We start from the raw sequence: 23,392 nt of genomic DNA on the forward strand, positions 1-23,392 counted from the left end.
AGACAGCCATCTGCAAGTCGAGAAAAGAGGCCTCAGAGAAAATCAAAACTGCCAACACCTAGATCTTGGGTATCTAGCCTCCAGAATTGTGAGAAAATACATTTCTGTTATGTAAGCCACTCAGCCTCTAGTACTGTTTTCTGAAAGCTCTAGAAAATGAACACAAATATGTATTTTAAAACCTTACAAACAAACACATTCCAGGACCAGATGGTTTCACTGGATTCTACCAAACATTTAAGAGAGCAATAATAATAATTTTATGCAAACTCTTCCAGAATATAAAATAGGAGGGAATACTTCCAAACTAATTTTATGAGGGCAGCTTTACCCTGATACTCAAATCAGAAAAAGGCACTCCAAAAACGAAAACCACAGATCAATATCTATCATGACCATAAATGCAAAAATTTCCACAAAATACCAGCAAATAAAATCAAGCAACATATAAAAAGGAAAAACCACAAAGTTGGGCTTATCCTAGGAATACAAAGCAAAATCAACCATATCAACACACCAGAAATCACCATATCAACAGACAAAAGAAGAAAAACCATGTGATCATCACAGTAGATACAGAAAAAGCACTGGAAAAAAAAAATGCACTCATGATGAAAACTCTTGGGAAAATAAAACTAGAAAGAACTTCCTTACTATGATAAAAGAGATCCATAAAAATCCTAACACCATACTTAATGATGAAAAACAGAATGTTTTCCCCCTAAAATGGAGCCTGCTCTCTTGACTCTTACACAACATTGCACCAAAGGTCCCAGCTAGTGCAATAAGTTAAGAAAAAGAAATGAAAAGCATATACATGAGAAAAGTTGAAAAATAAAACTGTGTCTATTCAAAGGTAACATAAGTGTCTACATAGGCAAATTCCAAAAGAATATACAAAAACACTCCTAAATTTAAGAGTGAATTTAATAAGGTGACAGGATACAAAGGCAATAGAAGAAAACCAATCATATTTCTATATACCAGCAGTGAACTATGGAAAGTAAAGTATCTTATAATAGCACCAAAATGTATAAGATACTTAGATAAAAATCTAACAAAGTATGTACAAGGTCTGTATGTTTAAAACTGTAACACTACTGATGAAAGAAATCAAAGCAGACCTAAACACAGTGACAAATCATTAGCAGAGAATACAACAGTGATCCCATTGAGTTAGAAGTTGAGAATGCCACCAGGCCATTTTTGGCTTATGCTACCAAATTGACAGAAAAAAAAGGGGGCTACTATAATGTTTGACATGACTAATTCTAATTATCAAGGGCAAATTGAGTTCCTTCTAAACCGTAGGGGCAAGCAGGAGTATGTCTAGAGCATAGGCGATCTTCTAGAGTGCCTTTACAGTGATTGAAGTCAATGGAAAATGATAACAATTAAATTTTGACGTGACTGCTACTGGCTTAGGGATGAAGGCTTGCATCACCCTACCAGACCAGGAGCCACAACCACAACCAACTGAGGTGCCTGCTGGGGTCAAAGGGAATATCAAATGAGTAGAAGAAGGCAGTTCTATCAGATACGACCTTGTGACCCGTTGCACAAGTGAGGACATAACAGTTATAAGTAAATCTTCCTTTTTCAATATAAATCTCAGATACAATATATCAAGTATTCATATATATTCAAACATGTAAATTAATCACAAATTTTTGTTTTCTTTTATAGGATATTGAAGATGAGTGTTAATCAGCTGGACAAGGAAGACATGACTCAAAGACAAAAGGGGAGAGAGTGCCTAGGTGGCTCAGGCAGTTAAAGGTCCAACTTTGGCTAAGGTCATGATCTCGCGGTCTTGTGAGTTCAAGCCCTGCATCAGGTTCTGTGCTGACTGACAGCTCAGAGTCTGAGGCCTGCTTTGGATTCTGTGTCTCCCTCGCTCTCTGCCCCACCCCCATTCACACTAAGTCTGTCTGTCTGTCTGTCTGTCTCTCTCCTTATTTCTCTCAAAAATAAACAATAAAAAGAGAAAAAAGACAAAAAAGGAGATTTTTATATTTTATTTTGAGGATGGGGTAAGAACATGTTTTCAGTTGCACACAGGATAACTGTATTGTCACAGATGGACACATAATGTTTTTATTTGGAGATTAGGTATGGATTAAAGAGAAGTGTGTGGGTGCCAAGTTGACAAAAGATGGACTGTGGTTATTTTGCAATATGTCAATATGGCTAGTCTAAACTACTTCTCCCAGAATTCTACTTCCCAAATGTTTCCATTTAAGATGATTGATAAGAGAGGTTCTTATGTGAGACTTTGGAAGGCAAACCTGAAACAATAGCCGTTTTGTAGCTCACACACACTATAGCTCATCTCCTGACACATCTCGTTCTTTCCTTAGAGGGAAAAACTTGCTATCATAAAAATGACAATATTTTCCAAATGAATATCATGCCACTCTAATCTGAATTTCAAAATGTACATGGCATGGGAATATATGCATCCCGATTTTACAGTGGCATTATCAACAACAGTCAAATTATGAAAAGTGCCCAAATGTTCATCAACTGATGAATGGATAAAGAAGATGTGGTTTATATATACAATGAAATATCATTCAGCCATAAAAAAGAATGAAATCTTGCCATTGGCAATAACGTGGATGGAGCTAGAGAGTATGATGTTAACTAAGCAAAGTAAGTCAGTCAGTCAAAGATAAATACCATATGACTTCACGCATATGTGGAATTTAAAACACAAAGCAGACGAACATGGGGTGGGAAGACAGGCAAATGAAGGAACAGACTCTTAACTATGGAGAACAAACTGAGGGTTGATGGAAGGAGGTGAGCGGGGGATGGGTTAAATAGGTGATGAGCACTGGGTGTTATATGTAAGTGATGAATCATTAAATTCTACAACTGAAACTAATACTACACTGCATGTTTACTAACTGGAATTTTTCTAAAAACTTGGTGAGAGAAAAACTCATTGCGGGAATGAACAAAATAATTTAAAATACCATATGTAGCAAGAGCCCAAAGAGCCTACAAAATTTTTTAATTAAAGTCCTATTGACATACAATATCTATTAGTTTAAGCTGTATCGTGATTTGTTATCTTTAAACATTATGAAATAATCCCCCCAATAAGTCTAGTTACCTCCTGTCACCAAAGTCACTACAATATTATTGACTATATTCCTTATGCTTTATATTACACCCCATGACTTGTTTGTTTTATTACTTGAAGTGTGTACCTCTTAATTCCCTTTACATTTATTTTTTTTAATTAAGGGAAGGATTTGCCCTTCTATACAGCACTTAAAACTGCTGTCACATTTTTAAATTTTTAACCATTTAGTCATTGTAAATTTTTGCTTCACTGTGGCTCGATTTTCACTTCCCTGATGAAAAATTAGGTTGAGTGCCTTTTTCAGATTTCCTCTTCTGGGAAGTGCCTACCGACACATGTCTGGTCCATGTGGGCTGCTACCCCAAGTGATAGACTCTGGGGCTTAAACAACAAATATTTCTTCCTCACAGTTCTAGAAGCTAAAACTCTGAGCTCAGGGTGCCAGCATGGTTCACTTCTCTGCAGATGCCCTCTTTCCAGTTTAGAGATGGTGGCTTTCTTCCTGCATCCCGTTATAGAAAGAGAGCTCTACTTCCTTCGTCTCTTTATAAAGGCACTAATCCATCATGGGGCTCCTTCCTCATAACCTCATTTGAACTCAATTACCTTCCCAAGGTCTCGTCTCCAAATGCCATCACATCAGAAATTCAACATAAATTGGGGGCTAACGGGAGAGTAAAAAAGTAGTCCATAGCAATGTCTTCTGCCCATTTTCTATTGACTTTTACTTATTAATTTGTAGTTCTTTATGTTTTCTGGAATTAATCCTTTATTAGTACAGACATCAGTCTCAGCAATAGACCCCAGGAGAGACCTAACCCTAAAGTGAAAATGAAAAGGAGGGGCAAAGAAGGGGACTGGGAAAGAAAAAGCAGCGTCTGTCTGCTCTTCCTGGAAAACGGGCCTTGCTTCTGAGAGCCAGGCCATGCTGCTCTCCTACTGTACAGAAATAAATGTCATAGAGCACTGATATTGTCACTGCAAGGCTGTAATAAAGCAAAACAAAATCATCTAATTCTCATATCCAAACACAGATGGAACTCAAAAGAATAACCCTTCATATAGCAACTGCAAGTTTCTTGTTTCGCCATTGCTCCGAATCTCAGCCATCAAAACCCCCTGCTTGGTTAGACACTGATCGTAGGATTCCTGCTGTTGCTGCAACAGTAGCAGTATGAATAAAGCTTTCCTTCTTTTCTCCAACCCAACCTAAGAATTGTCCCAAAGACTCAGTTGCATGGATATTTATATTACTTTATATTATAATAATATTTATTTAAAAACTACCCTAAATGACCAACAAGAAGAGATGGACTATACAGATAATTGTGCATTCTTACAATGGAGCATCATTTAGCTTTCAAAAAATGTTGGGTAAATATGTATTTACTAAAAAAGACATGTTTACAGAGGAATATGATCCTTTTTATTTTAAAAATGTATTTATATTAAAAATTCTGCTTCTGCCTAAAACGTGGAAAGCTGGTATGAGCATCACCCATACACTAACCACATATAAAAGTAGAAAACCACAAAATAAAAATATTTGAATCCATTGGAGACAGACTCCTTCAAAGAGGGACATGTCACCAACAGGAGTTCACTTGGAGAAAAGATATACCAGATACCATACAAATATAAAAGAAGTATTCAGATAAACGCTTAATATATTGCTGAAGGCTGAATGTGGCCTGGTGCGACAATTTAGAATCCTGGGAAGCCACAGATAAGAGAGAGTTTTGGAACACTCTTGCAGACTCAATAGGCCTCCAACAGGTACTCATATTTAAGAGAAAAAAAAAAAAAGGAAACAGTAGGAAATGGAAGGACTCTTTCCCTCAGTGGTACAGGCCTGGAGGAGAAGAGTTACTACCACTGTAGAAAATGTAGAAAGCCCTTACCTGGACCTACCCCTCCCCATTGAAGAAAAGCCTTCAATTGCAGGAGGAACAGCAAACCCCATTGTGCACAGGTGAAAACCTAATGTAGGCAAAAGACAGAAAAACACTCCACTCCTGGAGGAAGGGCAGGAAACAGTCCAAAGCTCAGGATCCTATACCAATGCTATGACAATCTCCTACCACTAAGCAAGGAACAGGAGCCCTCCCCACCCCTCCATAAACCTGCCAAAAATTTAAAGCAGAGTTTGAATGCCATAATGAGGAGAGGCAGCATCACTGACAAAGCCCTTCCCGTGACACCCAGGGACAGAGAGCCCGCCTAAGGCTGCGACTGGACTATGACCACAGAGAACTACTCTGCCCTCCTCTCCAGGCCAGCTGGCACCAGGCTACCACTAGAGCAAAGCACGAGTGTGGGGAAGAGCCCTTCTGAACACAGGTACACAGGGAAGGCCTAAAGCTAAGGATGGAACAGGAACAAGAAGAGAAACTCTAGCATTGCAGTTGCCGCCCCACGTACAATTCAAATCTTAAGAAATGTTAGTTAATAGTTCACCATAGGTAATGACAGCAACACAAAACCAAAATCCAGCTCTTGTCCCAAACATACTAAATCAAAAACCTCTACTGACGGCCTACCAGGGGAAAAGGCATGACTATTTCCAGGCATAAATTCAATTTACCTCAATCTCTATTTTTCTACACCCAACATCAGCACTCTATCAAAATTTACAAGACATACAAGAAGCAGCAGCAATGATAAAACCACTCTCAAAAAAACAAGGCAATTGACAGAAAAAAAAAAACTCTTAGAAATGACCAAAGCGTTAGAAGCATGAGAGGGAATTCTAAACAACTATGAGTAATATGTTAAAGCTCAATGGAAAAGGTAGACAAAATACATGAATAGATGGGAATTTGAACAGGGAAGGAAACTATAAGATAAAGTCAAATGGAAGGTTTACCAATAAAAAAATTTTTGGGTGTCTGGTAGCTCACTTGGTTAAGTGTCTGACTTCGGCTCAGGTCATGATCTCATTGTTCCTGGGTTTGAGCCCTGCATCAGGCTCTGTGGTGACAGTTCAGAGCCTGGAACCTGCTATGGATTCTGTTTCCCTCTCTCTCTGCCCCTCCCCTGCTCGTGCTCTGTCTCTCTCTCTCTCTCAACAATAAATTAATGTTAAAAAATTTTAAAAAACACTTTGTAAGAAAGGTTAAGAATGCTTTCAAATAGGGTCATTAGTAGTAGACTAATGCAGCTGAGGAAAGAGTCAATAAACTTGAAGATGAGTTGATAAACATTACCTTAAAGGAAACACAAACAAAAAGAGGAAAAATAGGAGGAACAAAGGGAAAAAGCATACTTGTACAGCACCTTTGGAAAACAGTGTGTCAGTTATATACACTTATGACTTAGAAATCCCAATCATAGATACATTTACCTTAAAGAAATGAAAATGTAGGTTTTACACAAAACCAGTATGTTAAAGTTTGTAGTGTTTTTTTTATCCATAATTTTAAAACATAGAAACACCCAGGGTACCTGGGTGGATCAGTTGGTTAAGCATCTGACCTTGGCTCAGGTCATGATCTCACAATTTGCGGGTTCAAGCCCCGCATTGGGCTCTGTGCTGACAGCTCAGAGCCTGGAGCCTGCTTCAGATTCTCTGTCTCCCTCTCTCTCTGCTCCTCCCCTGCTCATGCTCTCTCTGTCTCTCAAAAATAAATAAACATTAAAAAATATTTTAAAAATAAAAATAAAATGAGAAAACACCCAAATGTACCTCAACTGGTGAATGGATAAACAAACTGGTGTAGTCATACAATGGAATACTACTCAGGAAAAAGAAATACTAATAAAAACAAAGGTCCACATGAATATCAACAGCATTACAAAAAACCTGCACTCAAAAGGCAACATATTAATCATTCTATTTATTTGACACTTTGGAAAAGAAAACTAACAAGAACAGAAAATAAGAGAAATTTAAAGGGTGAAGGAAATGTACTATATGTTGTTGATGGTGGTCAACCTTTGTCTAACCTCATAGAACTGTTATGCTAATTTTCTTATAAACTATTTTTGTGTCAGATCTGTATTTTGATAATTTACGTGTGAGATGGCCTTCATTAGATTTGACATTTTCCAAATTTAAAAGTCATTAGAGAAGATGATTCTGGCACTTGATCTAAGGTTAAAATGGGTGATCTCTATAATCCTCTCTAGTTCCAAGGTTTTTTGGGGTTTTTAAAAAATTTTTTTAACATTTACTTATTTTTGAGAGACAGAGCATGAACAGAGGAGGGGCAGAGAGAGAAAGAGACACAGAATCTGAAGACAGGCTCCAGGCTCTGATCTAGCAGTCTGCACAGAGCCCAGCACGAGGCTTGAACCCATGAACTGTGAGATCATGACCTGAGCTGAAGTCAGACACTCAACCGACTGAGCCACCCAGGCGCCCCATCTAGCTCCAAGATTTCTGAGGTATGGGATTCCCCAACCTCACACACAAAAATTTTACATAAATATAAGTGGATATATTTATATAATTATAATTTTTATAAATTTATATAGAAATCTATATATGTTTGTGGGTATATTTATGTTTATATTATACATAAATGTAAATACATATACACAAAAATTCTATCTTCAGTATTATGATTTATTTTTTATTCATGTTTGTATTTTATTTTTTCCTTACAACATATAATTATGTGTAATCCAAAAAAGTTACTATTTTACTTACAAAGTATATATGCTGTGCAACAAATTAAAATTTAAAAAATGAGCAAGCAGGTCATGTGCAAGTCCATACAAATCTAGAATTCCTAGTACAAGAAAATATAAATAGTTCATTTTATTAAATTGACATGTTTGGTTTACAAGCATAATTCATTCTGGAAACATGCTTTTAATCCAAAGCACTCGTATATCAGAGTGGATTTCAAGAATGATTAGCTCCGCTGTGAGCGTGTGACATTTGGCACCGCGTTTTACTTGTATTGCAAGACGTTGCTCACATATCAAGCTAAGATTTATAAGAAATACTTGTTCCTCTTGCTGAGGACTCATAGAACAAGTTACTCGCAATCCAAGATTTTACTGTAAATTAAAATATTTAAGGAAAGGGAGAGATTTGCCCTTATGAAGGTGAGGTGTGGAGCATTTTCTTCATTCTTAAAACCATCCTAGGAAATCATGTTTTCTCCATCTGAACAAGTTTTTCCTAGCTCTTTTCCGCATTTATATTAGAAATTTCTTTGTTCATACCTCTGAAATCTAGCTTCTTCGAGAATGTGATAATAGAAACAGGATGAAATCATACCGTGGATCTGAGGGGGGACCGGCTGGGATGGCCCTGCAAGCTCTTCATCCTCACTACTCCACTTGTCCCTTAGAAAGGAGCCACTCGTGGCCCACGTGCTGGGGTCACTCTCACTAGAAAAGAAATACATATAGCTGTGCATGGTTTCAAAGAATGTATACCGTTTTTTTAAAAAGAATCTCTGATAATCTGTATTATTCAGTTGACTTTCATCTTTATTTTGGTTTTGCCATGTACTTCTGTTGTCAGCGCCCAGAACTGGCCCACTTCAAAAGAGATCACTCGTAAGTTCCAATGTCTGACCACAAACTCTTCCCACACTTATCTGGCTTGCAAACTAGCCATCTTGGATCAATCTACCCACGCCCCTTCTTTCCTCCTTTACCCAGGCTATGGGAGACAAGCACTGAGGTCACTGGTGTTTCTAATATCAGCAAAGAGCCATGTGGAAAATACCGTTATGTATGTTCCTGTTGAGTCTCCTCTACTTTTCTTCCACAACAGTTAATTCAGAACCACCACCCTCTTGTAGCCCCTATCTTAATTCTCTGCCTTAGTAAAAACGTAACCTGTTCTGGAAAATGTAAGCCAGAAAGCAAGAATTTGTTCAACTTACTCTCTTTTATAATGTGTACTTATGGGGCACCTGGGTGACTCAGTCAGTTAATAGTCTGACTTCGGTTCAGGTTCAGGTGACAGTTTGCGGTCTAAGTTCATGGTCTAAGTTCAAGCCCCGCATCAGACTCTGCACTACCAGCACAGAGCATACTTTTGATCCTCTGTCTCCCTCTCTCTGCTCCTCCCTTGCACACATACTCTCTCTCTCTCTCACTCTCTCTCTCTCTCTCAAAAAATAAACATTAAAAAAAAGTGTACTTCAATACGTGTTTCATTATTCTTTACTTTCTCCCTGATCAAAATTAATCCTTCCATATTTAACTCCACACCTTCTGTCTCCTAAGTCTTTCCTATGAAAATCGCAATTTCATATATATACAATTAATCTCTCCCCATGTGCAAATTCTGCCATAACATAAGAATACTCAATTCTCCCTGACCTTAAAAATAGAAACTCTTTTCATCCACAGCTAATATCATCCTCAATGGGGAAAAATTGATAGCTTTACCCTTACGGTCAGGAATATGACAGGGATGGCCATTTTCACCACTGTTATTCAACATGGTGTTGGAAGTCAGCCTCAGCAACCAGATAACAAAAATAAATAAAAGGCATCCAAATCAGCAAGGAAGAAGTCAAACTTTCATTCTTCACAGATAACATGATACTCTATGTGGAAAACTCAAAAGACTCCACTAAAAAACTGCTAGGGCTGATATATGAATTCAGCAAAGTCACAGAATATAAAATCAACATTCAGAAATTAGTTGCATTTCTACACACCAATAATGGAGCAGCAGAAAGAGAAATAAAGGAATTGATCCTGTTTACAATGCACCAAAAACCGTAAAATACTTAGGAATGAACCTAACCCAAAACAGTAAAAGAGCTATCTGCTGAAAACTATAGAAAACCCATGAAAGAAACTGAAAATGACACAAAGAAATGTGAAAACATTCCATGCTCATGGGTTGGAAGAACAAATATTGTTAAAATGCCAATACTCCCCAAAGCAGTCTACACACTCACTGCAATCCCCATCAAAATTACACCAGCGTTCCTCACAGAGCCACAGCAATTCTAAAATGTGTATGGAACCAGAAAACACCCCAAATAGATAAAGTAATGTTGAGAAAGAAAACCGGAGCTGGAGGCATCACAATTCCAGACTTAAAACTGGAATCTTCAAGCTTACAAAGCTGTAATCATCAAGAGAGTATGGTGATGCACAGAAACAGAAACATAGATCAATGGAACAGAATAGAGAACCCAGAAATGGACCCACAAACATATGGCTAACTAATCTCTGAAAATACAGGGAAGAATGTTCAATGGAAAAGAGTCTCTTCAGCAAATGGTGTTGGGAAAACTGGACAGTGACATGAAGAAGAATGAACTTGGACCACTTTCTTACACCATATACAAAAATAAACTCAAAATGGATGAAAGACCTAAATGTAAGACAGGAAACCATCAAAATCCTAGAAAACAGGTAACAACCCCTTTGACCTTGGCCACAGCAACTTCCTACTAGACACGTCTCAAGAGGCAAGGGAAACAATAGCAAAAATGAACTATTGGAATCTCATCAAGATAAATAGCTTCTGCAAGCAAAGGAAATAGTCAACAAAACTAAAAGACAACGAACAGAATGGGAAAAAATACTTGTAAATGACATAGCAGATAAAGGGTTAGTATCCTAAATCTGTAAAGAACTTATTAAACTCAACACGCATGGGGCACTTAGGCGACTCAGTCAGTTAAGTCTCCAAATTCATCTCGGGTCATGATCTCATGGTTCATGAATTCAAGCCCTGTGTCAGGCTCTCTGCTCACAACTTAGAGCCTGGGGTCTGCTTCAGATTCTGTGTCTCCCTCTCTCTTCCTCTTCCCTGCTCGCACTCTATCTCTGTCTCTCAAAAATAAATAAACGTTAAAAATTAAAGAAAAAAAACTCAACACTCCAAAACAAATAATCCAGTGAAGAAATGGGCAGAAAATATGAACAGGCACTTTCCCAGGGAAGACATCCAAATGGCTAAGAGACACATGAGAAGATGCTCAACATCTTTCATCATCAGGGAAACACAAATCAAAACAATGATGAGATACCACCTCACACCAGTTGGAATTCCTAAAATTAACAACTCAGGAAATAACAGATGTTGACGAGGATGTGGAGGAAGGAGAACACTTTTGCACTGCTGGTAGGAATGCAAACTGGTGCAACCACTCTGGAAGACAGTATGGAGTTCCCTCAAAAAATTAAAAATAGAGCTACCTTATGACCCAGCAATTGCACTACTAGGTATTTATTCATAGGTTACCAAAATGCTGACTCAAAGGTGCACCTGCACCCCAGTGTTTAAAGCAGCACTATCAACAACAGCCAAATTATGGAATGAGCCCAAATGTCTATTGACTGACAACTGGATATTATATATGTATATATATGTATGTATATATACAATGAAATAGTACTCAGCAATCAAAAAGAAAGAAATCTTGCCATTTACAACAACATGGATGGAACTAGAATGTATTATGCTAAATGAAATAATATGTAAGTGATGAATCACTAAATTCTACTACTGAAATCATTATTATACTATATGGTGACTAACTTGAATTTAAATAAAATTTTTAACAAAGAAAAAAGCTGTGGTATATATATACACATACATACATACAATGGAATATTACTCAGCCATCAAAAGGAATGAATCTTGCCACCCGTAATGACCTGGATGGAGTTGCAGTGTGTTTGTTATGCTAAGCAAAATAAATCATCCAGGGAAAGACAAATACAGTATGATTCCACTCATATTGTAGAATTTAAGAAGCAAAACAGATGAACATATTGGATGGGGGGTAAAAGAGGGAAACAAATCATAAGGGTCTCATTATGAAAGAAAACAAACAGAGGGTTGATGGAGGGAAGTGGGTGGGAGATGGGCTAAATGGGCGATAAGTATTAAAGAGGGTACTTGCCATTCATTATATGTATGTCGTATGTTTATGTCTTTTTGAGCACTGTGTGTTATATGTAAGTGATGAATCACTAAATGCTACTGCTAAAAATATTACACCATATGTTAACTAACTAGAAGTTAAATAAAAATTGAAAAAAATCGAAACCCTTTTCAACCTCCTATCTCTAACAGATTTTTCTAGGACTAGCCATACCCATTTTCCCTTCCTTTCCAATGTCTCGCTACTCTGTTTACTTATTGTGTTTTCATTCATAACCCCATTTAACAAAAGCCTCATAATTTGACTTCTGGTTCTGATCTCTGCTGTCTAGAGACAACTGTTCCCAAATTCAAATTTAATTATGCCTGCCCATCACCGTCAGGATAAACCCAGGCTCCCTACGTAAGTTTAAGACACTGGCAATCTGGCCAGGACCAATTTGTTCATCATCATCCCTACTAATCTCCTTCATGCAGTTTATGTTTTAACCTTAACAAAACAACAACCAATAAAAGCCTTTTTCTTTTGCTTCTGGGAGTGATTTCAAGTTTCTTACTCTTTCTCCTTCTCATTTTTTAAAAGATTACTATAAATATCTAATTGCTCCCAATTTCTTGCCAGCTAGCATCCACCTGGTGACCAGCAATCCTCTTTCTAGATAGACAGACAGACAGACATATGCATGGATATAGCAAGAAAAAGTTCCCATATTTTGTTTTGATTCCAACAAATGGACTAAAATACATAGTCCTTGGTCTCACATATATCAACTTTCTTCACATTCTGGCCCACATCGTGTTTGGCTGGATCTCTTACCTTCTCAAGCTTCCTGGCATTCCAATTCACATGTACCTACAACTCTTGACACATAACACTTCTCACCATTAATAAGATATTTTCACAACTTCTTACTTTTGCTCAAACCTCTTCCCCAAGCTTGAAATTTTTCTTCCTTCCCTTTTCTTTTTTAAAAAATGTTTTATTTATTTATTTTTGAGAGACAGAGATAGAGTGTGAGTCGGGGAGGGGGGGGGAGAGAGAGAGAGAGAGAGAGAGAGAGAGGGAGGGAGAGACAGACAGACAGACAGACACAGGATCCAAAGCAGGCCACAGAATCTGAGCTGTCAGCACAGAGCCCGACACAGGGCTTGAACTCAACAAAGTGTGAGATCATGACTGGAGCTGAAGTCAGACACTTAATCAACTGAGCCACCCAGGCGCCCCATCTTCCCTTCTTTTTCACCTGCTAGATTTCTTCTACTTATTTAAGGTCATATCTTTTCTTCAAAGAAGCTGGTGATCCCCATACATATTTCTCTGTCTTCTATATTCACAATCCTTAGACTTTGTCTCTATAGTAATATTTACAACGTTGTATTTAAATTTGTCTTTTACGTATCTGTTTCCCTAATTAAACTATAAACTAGGGGCACCTGGGCGGCTCAGTCAGTTAAGCCTTTGACTTTGGCTCAGGTCATGATCTCATGGTTCACAGGTTTGAGCCCTGCATTGGGCTTTATACTGACAGCTCAGAGCCTGGAGCCTGCTTTGGACTCTATGTCTTCTACTCTCTCTGCCCCTCTCCTGCTCATGCTCTGTATCTCTCTCAAAAATAAACATTAAAATCAATTTTTAAAAACCTATAAACTAAAAGGCAAGAGCTGTGTAATATTTTGCAGTTGTATACAGTACTTAGTATATAATCAGTATCTAGTAAATTAGTATATACTATTAGATTATAATAATATCTCAACATGCATTTTGAATTATTAATCTGTTCACCTAATGCACTTTTGAAAGTTGTATATACAAGTTATATACTAAACACATTATTATGCTCTGCTATTCCACTAATATTACTTATAAATCTCTAAGAAAATATGGCTCAATAAAACGTTCTAATTTGACATGATTTTGCATGTAACACCTAAAGTTGAACAGTTTATAAGGATGAATGCTATTGTTTCTTTTGTTTTTCTAATGGAAATTTACTTTTCTCTCAGTCCCTTAAATTCTTTCATATTTAGTACCAAAAATTTACCATGCTAACAATTCCAGTGTTTCTAGCACATTATTGTTTTTCTGAAACCAAATATCACTTCTAGTAAAATTTAGTTGTATCCTGAGCTCTACCTTACCTCAGGTACAGTGTCCTCTCCAGAGTTCCAGACACCAAGACTATGGAACTGTACAATTGTTGAGATGACAGAGAAATTACATCCTTTAGGGTTATCTTTTTCTTCTGTTAATATTATATTTATGAGATCATAAATACACCCTATCTCTAGCCAAATCAGATTGTACTTACTACAGAGAGCTGTCTCTTGAAAAACTAACCACACATTTGAAGGTCATTATTCACTGTCTCCACTTAGAGAGCTAGCTATGAATATGAATACATAGAAAACTCACTAAGTAAGCATGTTATACCTTTCTGTAGCATCTTTTAAAATATCTTCAGAATCAATTTGGAAACCCTTAAGAGAGAGTTTCATCTTCTTTGAGATATCTTCCTTTCTCAAAACCTACAGGAATAAGAAAGGAAAGAAAATTATGGCTATGATTTTAGGAATGTATTGTTTAAAAGAAATTATTTTTCTAGCTTCTTTTTAAAAATTTTTTAATGTTTGTTTATTTTTGAGCGAGAGCGAGAGAGAGAGCACATGGGAGGAGCAGAGAGAGAGGGAGACAGAGAATCTGAAGTAGGCTCCACACTATCAGTGCAAAGACCAATATGGGGCTCAAACTCACAAACCATGAGATCATGACTGAGCCAAAGTCAGACACTGAGCCACCCAGGCACTCCTGATTTCTTTAGCGTCTTATAGAGTAATAAGGTCTTTTAATAACATAATTAAATCCACAATCACAATCAGTTTGATTTCTATTCCTAGAAAATAACTTGAAATTTATTTCTCCCTATTAAATATTTCCCGATCTGTCAAAACAGAGAATAAAGTTCTACGTACACACAAATGATTTTTATTGAATCACCCAAGTTATTTTATAAAAATTGATAAAAATAAGCTTCATTTGTGATTAACAACAACAACAACAAAAAGACTATCATGGCGGCCCAGTGAAGATTCTTATAATGAGTGCTATCACCTTCAGTTTAAATATAAAATTCTTAGCACTATATTTATCTTTAATACTTATATTATCTAATTCAGTAATTAATTCTAAGTATGTCTCTGTCATGAGATTTTGTTCTGCCCCATAGACTTTTGTCCACTTTGTTGCATTCATAGGGTCCTGTATAGTTTAAAAAAATGAGAGTAATTAGAGGGGAGGAAATCACATTAAAATAAAAATTCAGTGATCAATATTTTAGCCCTCAATTTTGTGTCAATCAATCCTTTCATTTGACAATTATTTTCTGAGGACCCAGTATGCACAGATATTGGTCTAAGTGCTATGGATAAAACAATGAACTAGAGAGTTGTGTGTTCCGCCCTTGCATGAGTATATTCTCATGGGGAGAAAGAAAATAAACAAGCAAACATATGCAAATTACAGCTGGTAGTGGTGCTACGGAACTCTCATGTACCTAAAAGGCAAAAAGGAAGGGCTAAGCCGAGAAGACAGGGAACCTTCCCCAGCAAAAGAAGCAGCAGATCCAAAGTCCAGGCAGGGCACCCTCATCTCATGCCTATTTCTCATGCAGCATCCCAAGCCACAGCCTATATACCATGTCTTCTCATCTCTTCTGAAGTATCTTTGATGACTCTGATTTTGTAAAACGTATTAACCTTTCCCCACAAGCATGTGTGTATGCGTGTGTGTGTGTGTGTGTGTGTGTGTGTGTGTGTGTGTGAGTTTCGCTTACACCATGAAACTTTTTAGACCTGGAATACCTCTTGTGGGCATATATACAGCCATCATTTCAGAACGTGGTCTCAAACACAATTTTAGAAACAAGCATGTAAAGATGTAAATAATTTAGAAACAAGCACGTAAGGATGTAAATAATTACTCAACACTCTTCTTATCAAGCATATTCATTTGGCTGAACAAGTCAAAACAGATAACTTATTAGGTTTTTAATCCTAATTCCTTGAAATGCAAAGTTAAGTCATATTTTAGCAGTAGTTTTCTAAATATATTAAGTTCTGACAAATTAGCTAATTGCCATTTTGAATAATATAAAAAACATAAGTCTTTCCTTGTGGTGACACAAGTATAGTGCAATGTGCAGATTTGTGAATCGCTGTGTTAGAGACCAGAAACTAATGTAATATTGTGTGTCAACCATACTCAAGTAAAAATAGGTAGATAAATTTTAATTTAAAAAATAAAGAAGTCTTTACCTATGCAAGTAAGAAAAATATCAACTCTCAAATACTTTTCTAAAACTTTTTAACATTTGCTTTTAATACTTGGGGACTTAATTCACCTAGAATCACCTAGAAACAATTTCAGTATAAATGCACCTCACCCACTCTGCTCAACCACCACCAATGATCCTACATCAGCTGGACATTCACAAGATCCAGTAAGCCACACCTTGTGCCAGATGATCTTTGCAGAAGAATAAGGTGGAAAGCCACAGCATGTGAGCAGGACAGCCTTAGGCTTGCCCTCATTAGGAATCCTAACAGCGTTCTAGTGTAAGCTCGGGTGTGAAGCAATGTGGCCACATGGCTGGGTACCTAAGTCCCCCTCCTTAGAAACCTCATCTGCACAGGAACCCGCATCTCTTGTCATAATGCATGAACCTAACCTTGGACTCACTGGGAAGAGATTCCCACATTCACCCCATTTGTACTCTCAACAAGACTTTTATTGTCCCAGTCATAATCCTTCCAGTCCGGGGATCATTTGTGTCATAGCCAATGCCACCTGGTAATACAGCTGACAGTCCACTTCTACCAGGTGTCCAGAGAAACAGGCTGCTAGAAGGCTAACACAGCATCATTTTCTCATTGTGCGGAAGAAAAGGATCTATTCATCTTTGCTCACGAACAATAATGCCATTTTATTTTTCCTGTTAAAATAACCAATTGTACCAGCACCATTCATTGAGCACACCATTCTAGAAATCTACAATGTCACCTGTCACATAAAAAGTTCCCTTATGGGTATAGGTCTTTTCTAGAAGTTCTATGCACTTCCATTGGTATTATTCGCCACTTCCTACACTATTTTCACATTTCCTTAATTCCTACAGCATTATAATAGGCCTTGACACTCCGCACTGCCAGTGGCCCCTCCACTACACATATACTCTTGCTCCCTTTCCTAATACTACCTTGCCTATTTGTGACCTTCTGTTTACCCCACTTTTTTAAATCAGTTGATCAAATCTCACATATACACTCACAAAACAAAACTTTAGAATTTTTACTGAAATTAAGTTAAATTCATTTTGTAGTTTAAATTAGGGATGACTGTTTTCTTTATTATATTAACTCCTCTTATCCATTAATATGATACAGCTATACATCAAAATATTTTTAAATAATCTCAAGAAAGGCAATTCAAGCCATTTCTTAAACTGACTCTTACATACTTTATAGCTGGTACCATTGTAAATATAATACTATAATCTATTATGGTAGATAATTTGTATTTTTGTATTTGGTATATATTTGCTAACTACTGCATAAAGAGAAAACCACATGTTTTTATACTGTAATTTTATATTTAATCTATTATAAATATTTTAAATTTCCATTATGACTTCTTTGACTTTTGAGATTTAAGTATGTCTTTAAATTCCCAAAGCTGTTTTATCTATTTGTGGTTGATTTCTAAGTGAATTTCTTTATGCCAGAGACCACAGTCAGCACTATAAATTTAAATATATAGTATTACTTGAAATTTGTTGAGATATATTTTGGTTTCATACATGATAAATTTTTATAAATGGTCCACGTATACTTGAAAAGAGTATGAGTTCTCTAACTTCTGGATGCAAGTTTTATATATATGCTCACTATATATATCTTGTTAAATTTTTTTGTAATTTCTCTACTATTATCTATTAAAAATCAAAGAAATATTTTTAAATGGTCCACTCTCACAGTGAATGTATCAATTCTTTTTGTAATTCTGTCCAATACTGATTTATATATTCTAGTGCTTATAAATTTAGAATTTTATATCTTCCTTGTGAACTAAACCTTTCAGTATTATCTAGTGGCCTCTAAACCCGAATACTTTTTGTTTTTAAATTTATTTCTGTGATATTACTATAGCTACACTAGCTCTCTTTTGTTAGTGTTGTTCTGTGTAGCAAGAGAAAATGTTCCCCCCAAATTCCTTCTCATTAAACTACACAGATGACCAACAAATTAAATCGAGTTCCACAGAGTTGGCTTAGTCCTGAAAACTAGTTTATCAATGCTAATTGGCAAAACAAATCCCTAAACATTAATTCTGGGATAATTAAAACAGGAATGTGAGGATGGAGGGAAAGAAGAACAGCACTATTGCACCAACACAGTGCCTCTCTTCTTCCAACAAGACATGTCTTAAAAACCATTTTCTTAGCACTTACTCACTAAGAAAAAATGATATCACCTGAGTGAGAATTCCTACCATAATTTAAACCTGAGACACATTTCAAGTCACACTTCAAAATCAACTTGATTACGTTTATCCAAGAAGCAAACTGTTTTAGATGGCTGCAATTCAAATTAAAGGCTCACTTAGGACTCTAATATGTCTTTGATTGAATGAAATGTGATGTGGCCAGCAATGCCAAGAAGGTACAAAGAGAAATATAGAAAATTACCAAGATGTCAGGTCTTTTTGGAGATTGTTCACTGAATCAAATTTGTGTCAAATTAAAGAAAGGGCTACATAAATTTTTACGAGGAGCCTAAGTTAGGTTTTTTGCACTGCATATGCCAAGGACATATGAGGACAAAGTGAAGCACTAATACTAGGAGACAGGAGCCTGGCTTCTAGTCTTTTCTCTGTGGTTGAACAGCTGTATGATCACAGACAAATCATTTCAGCTCTCCAGGACTTAAGTTCTGCATGTCTAAAATGAGTGTTGGAATAAAAGGGATTTGACCTAGCCTCAAAATCTAATCATCTACAAGTCTATGAACCTAGATCATTCGTATAGACAGCATCATAACTCAAAGGGCATCAAGTGGTTGTAGCATCAAATTAATTCATGAAATGTTAAAAGCAAATTCTGGTAAAATCAGCTGGTTTTCCCAACATCACTAAAAGCCATCCAAAAATGTTCCCTAAGATACTCTTTTCTAAAGTGAAACTTGAAAGCATATCAAAACTTATCCTAGGTAGGTCAAGCCATAAAATATAGGGATAAAAAAAAACAATAAAATGTATTTAGTTCTAGAAGGGAGTCAGTATGGTTATAAAAAGGATCTACTCGGGACTTTCGAGGAAAGTGCTCATTTTGAAATTATCTGTCCTTCAAGTAGAAAATCATTCTGATCAGAGAAAAGTATCAACAATGGAACTGAGAGCCCAGCAGTACACTAAGAATTAGAGACTGCCAACCAGATATGTGATCATGCGTGGCCCTGATGCAGCCACCTTCCATGTCACAGAGGCACGCACAGATTCTTCCATGAGAACAACCAAACCACAGCACTGTTTTTTCCAAGCAATAGCATGACTGTCAGCTCTTGGGTGGGGATGGCAGCCAAGCTGGAAAATGAAGAAAGCAGTCTCTGTTCTTGGTACTGATTTTTATCTCTAATAATGCTGGAACTTAGAGAATGTGAGTATGAGGACAGCATAATGGAAGTCCCAAAGTTCCAGTAGATAAAAGAAAAAAAAAAAAAACGCATACCACCCACACGATGACAATGCATTTCGCTTTTTGTGCTTTAATCCTGGCAGTTACCTCCACAAGGAAGGAGACATATGTCAAGGTGAGAGTTTCTGCCCCAGATTTTCCCCAACCCTCTACCTTTCCATAGTTTGGAGACACTGTACCATGTTCTCCATCAATTAAAAATTCCTTCATCGATATACCTAAAAGTGTCTTAAATTTTATGTGAAATTTATTTTGTATCTCTATCAGTAGCACAAAATGAAATAGATGCCAAAATAAGTAAACTTTCCAGAATAGTATCAAAGGTTTTTTTTCTTTAGAGTTTCAAATAGCGGTTTTGGTCATCTTCAACATCAGAGCGAAACAGAACTGAGAATTATTATGCTGAGGAGAACAAAATAGGCACCTATTCCTTAGATATTAGGTATTAGTCACAATCAATTAGCAGAGATCCCCTCCTCTAGTTTTACCTCAGGAGTCACTGATCTAGGTGTGCTTTTCTGAGTTGAAGGGAAACTCTCCCAAAAAATCTCGTCTTTCAAATCAGAGTCCTCTCCCTCCGTATCTTTTCCTGAACAAAGAGAAGGGAAGAATTGATCAAATGCAAACACTACATGGAGAAAGGGTGTGCCTTAATGAGAAAAGCCAAACTACGTAAGTGGGATTTGCATCTACTTTTCTGTTGTAGAGTTATCTCATCTTTAACTTCTCCCTGCGTTAAAAAAAATAACAGCAAACATGATCCTTCTTCTAGGATCATTCTCAGGACTGTTAATTTTTGAACAGTCTCTTTGTTCCTACTTCCATATTATTAAGAAAGTACTCTTCGGATAAATCCTAAACATACACAACTTCCAAAACATATGTGCTAGGTAGTACAGAATATAATTCTTTTTTCAAGGTCTACTTCTGGGATGAAGAGCAGTGTGTTCCACATGTCTCACTTTGACTTCTTGAATTATTAATCATAAATAAATGAGCAAAATGTTAATGTACATAGAAAATCATTTCAGGCTTTATTGAAGAATATAATGTGAGTCCTCCCTAGAAACTCATTGCTAATTTTATTATAGGATCATGGCTAATTACTCTGTTACTTTCACTGCATGAGTATTTCAGATAGAAACCAATGGAAATATTTTTCTCTGATCTTAGAATTAAACTTTCAGAGAACTGTCTTCCATATCATGGCAGCCTTAAATATTATGATTTAGAAATTTTGTGACATGGCATATTATAAAATCAACAGTGTAAAATACACTAAAAAATACAGTAAACAAATACTTTGGAAACTAACAAGTGCATTTGTGAATGTGTTAAAAAGATAATCAAAAAGAAATTGTGAACTATTAGAACACATGAGTTTATTACAATATATGTATATATATATATATATATACAGAGAGAGAGAGAGAGAGAGAGAGAGATCAATGAAAAACAACATACCAAAACTAATGTGAAAGTTAGTGTTTAAAGGAGAAATGTAAAGTTGCAAATACATTTATAAGAAAAACAGAAAAACTGACAAAAAAGAGATTTATATTCAATCATAAGGGCTAAGAAAAACAGAGGAAATCTCCAAAAAAGTACAAAGTAAGACATCATCAAGAAATACATTCAAACAGAAAATAGTTTAAAATAGAACAATCAACAAAATCAAAGATTTGGGGAAAAAAAGACTTAAAAGTATCCAAATTTCTTTCACTACTCAATTTAATTAACATTAAGAAGGAAAACACACAGCCACAGACCCAACTATCACTTTTATTTATTTATTTATTTATTTATTTATTTATTTATTTATTTATTTTGATGTTTGTTTATTTTTGAGAGAGACAGAGCGCGAGTGGGGTAGAGGCAGAGAGAGGGAGACAGAATCCAAAGCAGGCTCCAGGCTCTGAGCTGTCAGGGCAGGGCCAGCCTCAGGGCTCCAACTCACGAACTGTGAGATCATAACCTGAGCTAAAGTTGGATGCTTAACTGATGGAGCCACAAGACGCCCCTAACTACCACTTTTAGAAGTAAATACCTTTAGGGGTGACTGGGTGGCTCCGACAGTTAAGCGGTTAAGTGTCCACTCTTGATTTCTGCTCAGGTCATGATCTCACAGCTCCTGGATCAAGCCTGGCATCAGCTCTGTAGTAACAGACAGCATGGAGCCTGCTTGGGATCCTCTCTCTTCTTCACTCTCTGCCCCTCCCCCGCTCATACACATATTCTCTCTCTCTCTCTCTCTCTCTCTCTCTCTCTCTCTCTCTCTCTGTCTCTCTCTCAGAATAAATCAACTTTAAAAAAACTTAAAAAAACAAATTTGATGAAATGGAAGCTTTTATAGTTAAAAACCATCAAAATCTACTCAAGAATATACAGAGAGCATGAGTAATATAACAGCCATTTAAAAAGCTAAATAATTAAGGGCACCTGGGTGGCTCAATCAGTTAAGCGTCCAACTTCGGCTCAGGTCATGATCTCACGGTTCATGAGTTTGAGCCCTGCATCAGGCTCTGTGCTGACGGCTAGCTCAGAACCTGGAGCCTGTTTCAGATACTGTATCTCCCTCTCTCTCTGACCCTCCCCTGCTTGTGTTGTCTCTGTCTCTCAAAAATAAATTTAAAAACATAAAAAAAAAATTTTTAAGTTAAATAATTAAATATCTCATCCCCAGGAAGTAAAAGGCATCTGGACCCAAAGAGGCTTCCCAATGAAATTTTATCAAACTTTCAATGAACAAAGTATCTTTCTAATTATTTTAGAGAATTTTTAATGTAAAGCTACCTAATTTATACTAAAAGGTTAGCAAAATTCTCACATAAAAACAAAATATGTAAAATACAAGTAAGAAAAATTATAAGGCAAATTCAAAAATGGATGTAAAAATCTACGTAAAATATTACTAAAAGATGCAATGAAAGAAATGTGTAGATTTAAGTTAAATTTATCAAAAGAATTCAAAGTATGCTCCGTATCATACAAATCTAGCAATGTAAATGGGTATATAATAAATGTTAACTAAAAGACAGAAATCATATTATCATTTGAACATATAAAGAAAAATCATTTGGAAAATTCAGTAGTCTTTCAAGGGAGAAATAGAAGGGAACTCCTTTAACTGATAGAAAAGGTTATCTATTCAAAATATTGAGCCGACATTATACTTAATGGTAAAACTTTAGACATATTCTCATTGTTTAAGGAAAACATAAAAATGCCTGTTACCACTACCCTTATTCAACACTGAATAAGACATGGGGCCCCAGTGATAAAACAAAAGAAGAAAAGAAAAAAAAAATCTTAAGGATTGGAAACAAAGCAAGGAAATCATATATATAAATACTGTAATTGTCTTACACAGAAAAGTAAAGATGATCTATAGTCAAACACTAGAAATAATAAGAATGTTTGACAGCATAGTTGTTAATAAATTAGAAACATTCCATAAACCAACAATAACCAACTAGACATTGCCACAAAAGAAAATGTATCATTCACAATAGAAATAAAAATATAAGGTAACTAGAAATAAACCAAAAATATATAGTAAAAATTTTATGGAAATGTAAAAAAATAGAATTACTAAAGTACCCACATTCATATAGAAGAAAACTAAGTATCATAATAATGGTATGTATCCTCTAAATTAATTCATAGGTTCAATGCAAATGCAATCAAAATTCAAGCAGGATGTGTGTGTGTGTGTGTGTGTGTGTGTGTGTG

The 23,392-nt window shown here is 36.2% G+C and overlaps 1 protein-coding gene across 7 annotated transcripts in view; it reads right to left on the bottom strand.

Annotated features, from left to right (window-relative positions):
* PTPN20 (protein tyrosine phosphatase non-receptor type 20) overlaps positions 1–23,392 on the bottom strand; it is a 97,493-nt gene that overhangs the window by 57,407 nt on the left and 16,694 nt on the right. For 5 of the 7 annotated variants that reach the window (XM_029932080.1, XM_029932083.1, XM_029932078.1 and 2 more), the window contains exons 2-4: positions 20,149–20,249; positions 14,347–14,441; positions 8,325–8,437 (exon numbers count right to left, since the gene is read on the bottom strand). In XM_029932080.1, coding sequence (XP_029787940.1) covers positions 8,325–8,437; positions 14,347–14,441; positions 20,149–20,249 — 309 coding nt within the window. Of the gene's footprint in view, positions 1–8,269; positions 8,438–14,346; positions 14,442–20,148; positions 20,250–23,392 lie in introns of those variants that run through there. The other 2 variants (XM_029932081.1, XM_029932084.1) reach the window with 2 other exon arrangements.

This window comes from Suricata suricatta, chromosome 2, assembly GCF_006229205.1.
Source record: "Suricata suricatta isolate VVHF042 chromosome 2, meerkat_22Aug2017_6uvM2_HiC, whole genome shotgun sequence".
Taxonomy (NCBI): Eukaryota; Metazoa; Chordata; class Mammalia; order Carnivora; family Herpestidae; genus Suricata; species Suricata suricatta.